Raw genomic sequence first — 10,866 nt, 5'->3', positions numbered from 1 at the left:
AAATAACAATCCAATGTTTTTAATTTAGATAAGAACTAATCATACCATAAACGAACTAAATCCGAATACAAACACAAACAATATTCTTCTATAAAAGGACAGAGACAACTCTATATATAGAAGAACGAATGGGATAGTATGGTCGGTGGTCTAAACACGGAAAGCAATGATGCGCTTGAAGAAATATCGATGATTCCAAAAGAAGAAAGAAAAGGCTTCTTAGATCTCATAGTGAGCTTTATGTCTACGGACACAGTGGAAAACGATGCCAAAGCCGAAACACTGCTATTGACTGCAGGACTACATGAGAATACCGACATGGATGGTGCCAGTGCTTGGAATGTATTTAACAATCACGCGATGGCAACTGGTGATGAAGGTAATAAACTGATCGAGGACCAAGTGAACCATCAGGATGATTCATTAGTGGATGCTTTTCAAGAGAAGAATATGGATCTTGATTTTAATTGGCTATCAAGTACCTCTCTAGAGGAGGAGGAGGAAAAGCATAAGCAACTTGGGGACCAGCATGTTACATTTGAGCTACCATCTAGCCATACACAAGATGACTACAATACCGCCAACAACAATGTCAAGAATGAATATAAGAGTGGACATAATAGAAATAACGATGTCGGGGTGGAAGTTGATGACCCAAAGCAGAAAGACGTCCTCAAACAACGGAGAATGAACATCGGAATAGTGACCGAAAACCCGACTACTATCATGGGCCGGTCTTTCTTGGGTTGTTTTTATGTTGCATTGGTGACTAGGGTTATTAGCTGGCTAGTATATGTCAATATCTTGATTAGGCCTAAAGATTATTTACCGAATTACTTTCCATACGGAGCTATAGGAATAAGAAGACTGCACCAAGACTTTCCAATTCTTCCAATCATAGGGGACTGGTTGGATTTTGTTATGTCTGTCGTTGCGGCTGTGGGGATTTGCTTCTTTTCCTTCAACCTTCTAACCTGCTCTAAGACGAACATAGACAAGATAATTGAATCGAAATACAGTTACCTTCGTTGTGTGGGGGCAATTTTGGTCTGTGTTTGGATATATCTCTCGGGTTGTTGGGTAGTACATTCTTTTTGTAGACACTTCTTCTTCTGGAGCCCGGCTCTGGTACATGGCGTTATTGCGCTAATAAGTTGTATGACTGTTGGGGGAATGTTGCGGCTTTTCGCTCCAGGCGTTGCATGGGGGAATCCTTGGCGCAATATACATGCATCCAGAGGACTTCCGTTTCTAACATTACTCGCATTTCTTAATCTCCTTGGACTACTAAGTAGCATTACTGTTACTCCAATGATCCAGAGCCCGGCAATTGTTACGACAGATAGACAATACAGTGGCTAGCCATAGTGCACTAAATGAAGAGTTTAAAAAGAGGGTCTTTAGCTGCAAGTGCCTAAGATAGTGTTAGATCAATAAATCACACAGTCATTAGTTCTATGTTTGAGCCGCACTTGCGGGTTAGTATTGTAGTGTGTACTACTTCTTTCGGCCTAAGGGCATGTAAGTGTGTATATTTATATAATCCAAGACCAACTCAATCTAACCACAATACTAACTCAATACCAACTCAATACTAACTCAACTCAACTCAATACCAACTCGACTCAACTCAATACTAAGTTGGCCTAAAACATAAAGGGGATTAAGCTTAAACCAATTCTAGTTTACTTATCAGAAATGGACAAGGAAATATAGTTATAAAGTACACTTGGATTTGAGTGGACTAGGCCGCGTTAGAACCAGAATAGTATTGAGTTGAGAGTTGGATTAGGATAAATCATTGAGTGATAGAGAGATTAGGAGGGGTATTTTAGAATAAAATTGGTGGTAGCCCATGATGAAGATTGGTGAAGAAAGTCTTGATAATATGGTGGAGGTGCAAGAAAGAAGTCGGAATAGTGAGTTGGTTTCATTTCTTCCTTTATGCATAACACATGAGGTGGGTGCTTCCGGTCCGGAGATTGAGTTATTAGGAAAAACAGCCGGTGGTCGAGTGATTACGTGTATGGTAGAGGGGTTTTATCCTTATATGTATGCAGGATTGACAGCAGAAAGCGATATTAGGTTTATTCAGGATATAGACGGTGTGGTTCAAGTTGAAATCTGTGCGGGCTTACAGAGTATTTATGGATATAGTGCCAAAGCAGCACAGCCGATTGCTAAAATAACGTACAACGATCCTAAGCGGTCACAGCATATTAAAACAGCAGTTGAGGAAGGTTTAGTTAAGGGCAGCAAGAGTAAACCAACCATGTATGAAGTGAATATCAACTATGTAACTCGGTTTATGGTCGACACGGGTATGGTCGGAATGGGTTGGGTAAGTGTTGTAGGAACACCAGTGAATGAAATGGGTATGATGAAAGCTAGAGCGGGTGATATTAAGCCGGAGTCAGACAATATTACTTTACCGCCCTTATCTATTTTGAGCTTTGATATTGAATGTGCAGGACGAGCTGGAAAGTTTCCTGCAGCCCAAACAGATCCGGTAGTGCAAATAGGATGCGTGGTTTCGGTTTTGCCAGTAGATATTCCTAAACTGCGCATACTCTTCTGTACACGACCTACAGCCGACTTGGCCGAGGCCGAAGTACGAAGCTTTGCTACGGAGCAGGAAATGCTAGTTGCTTGGGCTGACTGGCTGCAAGAGCTAGACCCTGATGTTTTGACTGGGTATAATACGACAGGCTTTGATTTCCCGTACTTACTAGATCGAGCTAAGGCATTAGGTCTTAAGGAGTTTGCAGGATTAGGACGAAAGCGAGCTCCAGCAATTTTACGGACAATCACTTCTACTACTGCTTCATTTGGTACGCGTGAAACCCAGGTTGTTTCTGTTCCAGGCCGGCTGGTCTTTGATGTTATGGATGCAGTCCGCAAAGAAATGCGCTTGCACAGCTATTCTTTGAATACAGTGGCTTATCATGTTTTGGGCGAACAGAAAGAAGATGTTCACCATACGGAAATCCTGGGTCTATTCAATGGTACTCCTGAGTCACGTAAGCGCCTAGGAGTTTATTGTATGCGGGACGCCGAGCTGCCGATGAAGATCCTTTTCCGGAAGAACCTCTTCCTTAACTATTGCGAGCTGGCTAGAGTAACTGGTGTGCCGTTTGAGTACTTAGTGGCTAGAGGCCAGGGGATTCGAGTTCTAGCTCAGTTACTACGAGCATCTCGGGCCCGAAACTTTGTTCTGCCGGTTCTAGAGGGCGAAGGCGAGGCTTATGAAGGAGGCCATGTTATGGAGCCTTCTCGTGGCTTTTACACCGATGCCGTGGTTATTCTGGACTTTGCTTCTCTTTATCCTTCGATTATTATGGCTTACAACCTATGTTACAGTACTTTAGTCAGTTCCAAAGAGACGGATCCGTCGGAGGCAACTTTGCATAAGTCACCAACGGGGGATTGCTTTGTGCAGGCTAGTGTTCGTCCTGGTGTTCTACCGGGCATTCTCGCATCCTTACTAGAAAGACGTAAACAAGCCAAACGAGAATTGGCGGCAGCTAAGGATCCAGCCATTAGAGCAGCTCTTGATGCCCGGCAGTTGGCACTTAAGATAGCCGCGAACTCGGTCTATGGATTCACTGGAGCTGCCAAAACAGGTTTGCCTTGTATTCCGGTTTCCCGAAGTGTCACATCTTTTGGCCGTGAGATTCTAATGGAAACACGGGCCATGATCGAGGCGGGTGTTGGTAGTACTGAAAGCATGGCGGCCGAACATGGCCAACCAGATAAACACTCTGCTGATGGGCCTAGTATTAATCAAAACAGCTCGGCTAATATCAAAGCGGCAGCCAACCCGACTGCGACTACAGCCGGGGCTAGTAAGCCCGGACAAGCGGAAAAGTTACGCGTAATCTATGGAGATACCGACTCAGTTATGGTAACGGCCCCGCACTTGAGCCTAGAAGAAGCCTTTGCGGCTGGAAAACGAATCTCTCAGGCGGTGTCAGAAAGATTGCGCAACCCACTAACGCTTGAGTTTGAAAAGGTCTATAAACCTTTCTTACTGCTCAATAAGAAGCGGTATGCCGGTTGCATCTTTAAGTCACCTAGCAAAAGAGCTGGTATAGACACCAAAGGAATCGAAACCGTTCGGCGTGATACGTGTGGCCTAGTTCGCGAGCTACTTCAAGAATGTCTAGATAATATCTTTATTCATGGCAACGTTGAAGGGGCCAAAAAAGCCGTTCGGCACACCGTAGAATCGCTTATGGCCGGCCAGGTTGGCCTTGAGCGCTTAATCATAAGCAAGTCTATTTCCAGGAAAGAAGAAGGCTATGCTGTGCACTTAGCTCACGTGGAGTTAGCCGAGCGAATGAGAAAAAGAGATCCAGGAAGTGCTCCCGGTGTTGGCGACCGAGTTTCCTATGTAGTTGTTAAAGGAAAAGGCCCAGTGCATGCTCGGGCAGAAGATCCCATTCGAGTGTTGGAAGATGAAATCCCAGTTGATACGGAGTATTATCTGGAACAGCAGATAAGCAAGCCGGTTACTCGGTTATTAGAACATGTAGTTGGCGATGTTGCCCAGCTTTTGAAGTCTTCTGCAGTTGCCCGAACCGGCAATGCGTCTATAGCAGCTCCTAAGTCCGGGCTGCGCATGTTTGTCAAACCGAAAGCAGTTTGCTTTGTCTGTCGGGCCGGCGCAGCACCCGTTTGCAAGGGCTGTGTTGGGGCTGTTCCCAAACTCTGTTTGGCAGCTCTAGAAAAGCTCCGGGTGTTGCAATACCGTTACCATCTCTTACTTGGTGAATGTCAAAGAATGCAGCACACAACGCACATTCCGATTCTATGTTGCAATCGTGATTGTCCTATTTTCTACAAGCGAAGAGAGCTTACTAGAGCGATCGGGCGGGCCCAGGCTGAATACAACAAGATAGCGTCTTTCACTAATCCCAAATAGGAATAATGGCAATCTTTCTATTTCCAGTAATAAAGTGGCTTTTTGTTTGTTTTGGTAGAGATATTATTTGGCTATAAAAGGAGTTATGAAAAGATAGTGATGAATATGGGTATTTAAGCCCACTATTCTTGAGTTGCACCAATGACAATGCCAAAAGTTACTTTATTGCTTTCGTGGGCGCTGCTTGCTAGCCTTTTGCTAAGTATGGTCCTGACTGAGAAAAGAGATATAAAAGAGCCATCTATCTTTAAGGAAATTATAGATAATAAGAAAGAGTTTGTTAAGAAACTAGATCATCATAGTATCGATTGGCGCTACCAAATCTTCTCCAATAACGAAGAGGGCTTTCCTCGCGAAGAAGAGTCCATAGAGCCTTATATCATCACCACCAAGTGCATTCGCGAGTTGATGCAGGCCTATGAGCTGCTCTCTAGCATTGAGGCTAAAGAGACTCAAACCTATGCGTTCCTTCTAAACGGTCGAGGCGCAGGCCATAAGAACACCAACTTAAATGACATAATAACCATACTAACCACAATGGCCAAAACTCGCAAGCTAGTGTGTATCACCGGCGAGTCAAGTTGGCGCCCATGTTCTAAAGAGTCAGATATTTCTGACACTGATTGTGTGGCCTTTATTCTAAACGCATTGGCACCATTTGCTGTTGCTAAGATAAAGCTCAAAGACCTTGTGTTAGAAGGCCTATCTGATGTCATGACCAAGAATAGATTTAAGTCCCCATCGATAAGCAAGAAAAATGTCCCGCCAAATCCATACAGACATATAGAAGAGCTTTATCTTGAAAATGTTTATGATATCGGGGACTTGCTAGTCCATGTTAATCATAGATACAGTGACCATACGTACCAATATCCTTGTTACCAGAAGGCAAACGAGCAAGCGGTCAATGACATCTTTAACTCCCTTTATACCAGAATTGTCGATGCTAAGCCGGAATCTGCCAATCTTATACAAAGCACCAACCCCCACCACACTACAGCCCCACTTCGAATGGATGATATGTTTCTTCTCTCACAGTTCAACTCCGAGAAGCTTAATAACAATGCCAACTACGATAAGAATGAGCCTATTCCCATTAGCGAGATGGAGCGCATTGCCTATAAATACTCACTAATCAAAAGCAGAACCGAGCTAGAATGGAGGTCCTTTTTAGAACTATGTACCAACCTATCGACCTTATACATCCACAACTCAACCCTCCAAGATATGACCATAAATAGCAACCTCCAACTAAAGCAACCAGATTCAACAGATAAGCCCGGCATAGCTTCTTGGTATCTCCCTAACCTGCGCTATTTGATTCTCTCCTGTAAAACAATCTGCTATGCCGATCTCTTGATTCTAATCCATGCTTCCAATTTGTTGGTCTTTTCACTAGCCTATACACCATGCTCCGACTACTCATTGGGTCCGTATCAAACCTCTCTCTTGCTTAACCTAATCCCCTTGGTACAAACTCGCATTTTCAAGGAGAGGCTGGCGGCTGTGCCTGTGGCTGGTATAGTGTTCCAAGTATCTCCCGCCGAAGCGGATGCATTGTTTGAGAGAGAGGGGGTGACTTGCCGTGTCGCCATGATAGAAGCTTATATCTGGGCCCAGTTAGCGCCCCTATTCTACCAAGGCCGCACAATGGTAGTGGTTGATCTTGATGGTCTCGCATATCTACTAGATAACAAGTTTCTAAATCCAGATACTCTTCAACGGGTGTACCTCGTCGGCCAGGACTTGACCCTTCAAATACTCCACATTGCCGAGCACGGACAACTATTCCGAGCCAATATATACAGCGGCCAGGCTCTAATGGTTCCACTTTACAAAATGTGTTCTTGGCTAACCCAAGGCAAGCATCTCCGGCATCTAGTTGCTGTAATAGAAGCATCACACATATCTCTAACCAAAGCCATCGTGCGAATCAACAACCTCACCTGTACTGATAAGCAAAACCAGGACCGCCCGGATGAGTTTTACGAGCATCTAAAATACCGAACCCAACTTAAGCAGGGCTGTGTGCCTGTGATCGGTATTTTGCCTCCGAAATACTTTAGCCATTACTCAGTAGGTGGGCATATGTTTGGTTTCTTTGCCATGCTATTTCAGAGTCTTGAGGTCTTCAACTACTTCTATGCGCATGAGGTCCCAATAGTAGGGGTCGGACTAGCCCCATGTACCGGCAACTGCTACAAAGTTGGTTCTTTCCTGTCGAACACTGTCGGTGCCTTGACATTTGCTAGCTACCCCCCTCCTTTAGTGAATGACCCTAAGATAGAGGAACCGTATATTTCAGCCAATGTTACCCCAATCTTCCAGGAGATCCAGAATCGAAGGGACATAGGTACAGTGGAAGTACTTAAGGGCCAAAAAGACCATTTCTCTTATCTTCTGAGTGCTTTTAAGAAAGTGCAGCGGTGTTGCCATGATAAAACCGGAGATCAAAGTTCATGGACAGCTTACGCATACGAGGGCAGCTTGACTAGTATACAGAACGCCTATGGCGAAACAATTACCAGGGATAATAAGAATAGGGTATCCCAGCTCCTAACTAAGTTAAACCTGGAAGAATTCTTTGGGCTACTCCCAAATTTCGAAGAGCATACGAAAGCTAAACAGATCGCTAAGAAAGTCCCAACGCCAATTCCAATACTAACCTGCTACAAAACGCAATGTTTTCTAACTCCATCAACTCTTATACCTTCATTGAAAAAGTCAGATATAGTCTTCCATATGTCGAGTCCATGTTCTACAAGTCCTTCATTCATAACTGCGCCAACGACTTCAACCATTAAAGATAAGACGAGCAAAGGGCCTAGTAAGCCCGACGGCGCTTATGTAAGGACAAGTGCAATACGCCAAGATTGGTCAGATTTCAAGGCCGCCCTGGCAGCTTGTGGCGGCACACTCAATAATAGTACAATACTAGCCCCATCCACTAGCGATCTCCAAAGGAACAGCAGCACCCCAGCGGAAGCTATTGCCGACTACTTCGAATCGCTATCAAGAGCTCCCCGCCCTCTAAATTCCAACAAACCAGATAACTATGCTTTGAAGGAATGCTACCAAACCCAGCTTAGCATTATCTTTAAAGGTAAATATCGGCCGAGCCTAAGTATGTACACAATGGCATTGCCCGCTTATATTCCGACCAATGCTGATATTAGTACTGCTATATTTCATCAGTTCCCTCTCACTTACTGTGTGGCCGGAGTAGACAAAGCAGAATCCGAGCGAAAGGCTTTAGTCAAATGTATGAGAGACCTATCACACTTCCAGAAGAAGAACTATTACCTATACCAGCATGACACCACTATAGACATGAAGACCCATGAGGGGAGGAGCGGGTTCGATAGGTACCACGCCTCCGCCTTCAATTATATGTGGGACTGTATAAAGGCGCTTCATAGCATCCGGGAGTGCGTTGATCCTAAAACAGGCAAATTGTGCACCACCCTAGCGGGCAGTATTCGTCCTGCTCTGGCAATAGAGGCTATTAAGGAAGTTACCGAGGGCCCCTTCGACCGCTTGAGGAGCAGAATTGTTTGTAATGATATTTACAATACTTACAATAGTATTGCCTCCCCCGACATTCTACCAATTAGTATTGTATGCGATGCCCTCACCAATGCCACCAACCCCGGACAAACACCTCAGGACAAACCAGCCACCACAAAACAAGGCCAACCCAATACTAAGACCATCCAGACCCATATGGGCAACTTCTCTATATACTACCACCACGAAAAAGGACTAAACACAGACCAAACACTTCCAGTCCTCCACTCTTCCCACGCCGACCCAAGCAACTAGCTCCTTTGCCACTATACCACCTCCCTATAAATCTTACGACAACCCATCCCACCCCAAATTTACCCACTTATAACCCAATATTAGATCTTCCAGATATAGTAATCGGAATAAATAGCAAATCTCTTCTCTTTTTTATGATCATTGAAGCAGCTATACTTACTATCGGCAAAGAATGCCTTGAGCCAAAACCCTATGTTCCAATCGAAGAGACTTTCAAAATGTACGCTCATTATTACCAGAGAGGCGCTGAGGAGTTATATAAGGATATTTTAGCCTCAACAGAAGTAAAACCCGATTTAGAAGAGTTATCAAGTGAAGAAAGAGAAGATAATGAGATTAGAGCAACCGATCGTTTGGCCCTTTCTTTGGTTGTCGATGAAAATGACACCAGATTAGATACTTATGTTTTTGATATTAATTCAGAAGCCTTTTATGTCCACCATGATGTATTTCTTCATGGAGTACCCACTTCAATGACCGTTTGGGACCGGGCAGAAGATCCTATTGCTTTTATTGGTAACCAAGATGGACATGTGACCGGATACAATCTTTTTGTGACCAACCACTTCTTGCCTGATTTGGCCTTTGCCGCTCATGAGTCTCCTATTACGTCAATTAAGTCCAACTCTACTTTTATTCTTACTACTGACCAGAAGAGTATCAAAGCCTGGGATTTGGCCACCCAAAAACCACTTTTTGCTTCAACTAGTATTACGCCTCTACAAATTGCTGTGAACGATCAAGCCACTGTTTTTGCCGATACCAATACAGTCTATAACTACGATCATCGTGAGAAGAAGCCTACTAAGCTCTTTAGTACGACTACACCTATTACATCCTTATCTCTTTTGGGCGGTTCAGTAGCAGCTGGTACTACTTCTGGTGATATCTTTGTGACTAAAGACCAGGCCGTAGCTAAGACATACTCCGTGCACAAAGAAAGCATTAACAATCTCCAACTGACCACTGATAGATATGTAGTGAGTTCTTCTCGAGATGAAACCATTGCTCTTTTTGATCTTTTAAATGAGGAAGTTCTGCTGCGAACTACCACTAATATTGATACGGCTAAAGTGGCAGTGCCTCTTGATGATCCGACTATTTTTGTCTTCCCCCAAGAAGACGGCGAATTGGGCATAGACTCTTTTGCCGATGCTATCTCCCTTACCGAATAAATAAGACAGTGCTATTTCAATTTGACTTATTACTAGTTCAATTGCCAGAATTTGACTCGATTAGTTCAAAATTCACGACTATTTTTTGATTTTTGATTAACAAGATTGGCTTTTATATCTTGGGCTATCTTAATTTTTGTAAATGAACAGCAGTACAACCCAACAAGATAACACTTTACTTGATATTCCACTCACTAAGCCGGGTCAGGACCTCAAGTCGGAGACCTACAAAGAGACTCCACCTATGTCCGACTTTATCTACCCGACTAAGAAACCGACTACATCTGAATCCCAACCATCGTCATGCTGGCGCACTCTATTAAAGGAAGACGGGACCTTTAACTATAACTCTGCTATCAGCTGTCTGATAAGCTTTTTGTGGTTACCACTCCAGTTGGGGTTCTTGACATCTCTAATGGTATTCAAAGAAGCAAAAGAGGCGGATATAACGGCCAAATTACTTGCCAGCCAAACTGAGGCACCGGAACTATACGGTCTATGGCCATTGCACTATCTCACTTCCATTCTTTTGGTTCTACAGATCAATACTAGCTGGAGTTGTTTTTTGAGCAGCAATCCAACCCTTTCCACTACCTATAAAGTCATCAAAGGCTTTATAGTTATGACAGTGGTCATTTTCTTTGTCCAAGGCACGTCTATGGCCATTAGTCGCCTCTGCCACTTTGGTACCGACTACATCCTCAAACACTATGACTGTGGCGGGCTTAGTGTCTTTATCACTTGGGCCTTCATGCTGACCGTATACATGTCGGTCGGTCATTGGGGGGTGCACTTTGCCTCTAAACAGGCTAAAGATCTCATTCTTATTACTTACATCTTCTTGGCCGCCCTTATGTTCGTGGATGTTGTTTATCTCATCTACTATTATCAGCAATTTGGAGTTGGCGAATGCCATGCTAACATATAACGCAAGTTCGCATCGAT

At 43.9% G+C, this 10,866-nt stretch overlaps 5 protein-coding genes across 5 annotated transcripts; all 5 read left to right on the top strand.

Annotated features, from left to right (window-relative positions):
- Nucleotides 1-138: 138 nt before the first annotated feature.
- NEHOM01_1960 (uncharacterized protein) lies at nt 139-1,362 on the top strand (the record flags this gene model as incomplete). Its single annotated transcript, XM_051490838.1, has 1 exon — nt 139-1,362. The coding sequence occupies one exon, from the start codon at nt 139-141 to the stop codon at nt 1,360-1,362; it is 1,224 nt and encodes a 407-aa protein (XP_051346798.1).
- A 493-nt stretch (nt 1,363-1,855) lies between these two features.
- On the top strand, nt 1,856-4,924 carry NEHOM01_1959 (DNA polymerase delta subunit 1; the record flags this gene model as incomplete). Its single annotated transcript, XM_051490837.1, has 1 exon — nt 1,856-4,924. One exon carries the CDS (start codon nt 1,856-1,858, stop codon nt 4,922-4,924), a length of 3,069 nt encoding a protein of 1,022 aa, XP_051346797.1.
- Nucleotides 4,925-5,128: 204 nt separating this feature from the next.
- NEHOM01_1958 (uncharacterized protein) lies at nt 5,129-8,746 on the top strand (the record flags this gene model as incomplete). The annotated part of the gene is made up of 1 exon (XM_051490836.1): nt 5,129-8,746. The coding sequence occupies one exon, from the start codon at nt 5,129-5,131 to the stop codon at nt 8,744-8,746; it is 3,618 nt and encodes a 1,205-aa protein (XP_051346796.1).
- A 134-nt stretch (nt 8,747-8,880) lies between these two features.
- On the top strand, nt 8,881-9,921 carry NEHOM01_1957 (uncharacterized protein; the record flags this gene model as incomplete). Its single annotated transcript, XM_051490835.1, has 1 exon — nt 8,881-9,921. One exon carries the CDS (start codon nt 8,881-8,883, stop codon nt 9,919-9,921), a length of 1,041 nt encoding a protein of 346 aa, XP_051346795.1.
- Nucleotides 9,922-10,063: 142 nt separating this feature from the next.
- On the top strand, nt 10,064-10,849 carry NEHOM01_1956 (uncharacterized protein; the record flags this gene model as incomplete). The annotated part of the gene is made up of 1 exon (XM_051490834.1): nt 10,064-10,849. The coding sequence occupies one exon, from the start codon at nt 10,064-10,066 to the stop codon at nt 10,847-10,849; it is 786 nt and encodes a 261-aa protein (XP_051346794.1).
- Between the last annotated feature and the right edge of the window lie 17 nt (nt 10,850-10,866).

This window comes from Nematocida homosporus (assembly GCF_024244095.1).
Source record: "Nematocida homosporus strain JUm1504 chromosome Unknown 875, whole genome shotgun sequence".
In the NCBI taxonomy this organism is placed as follows: domain Eukaryota; kingdom Fungi; phylum Microsporidia; genus Nematocida; species Nematocida homosporus.
Note: the sequence above shows the minus strand (reverse complement) of the source record. Positions and strands in the feature narration are given on the sequence as shown.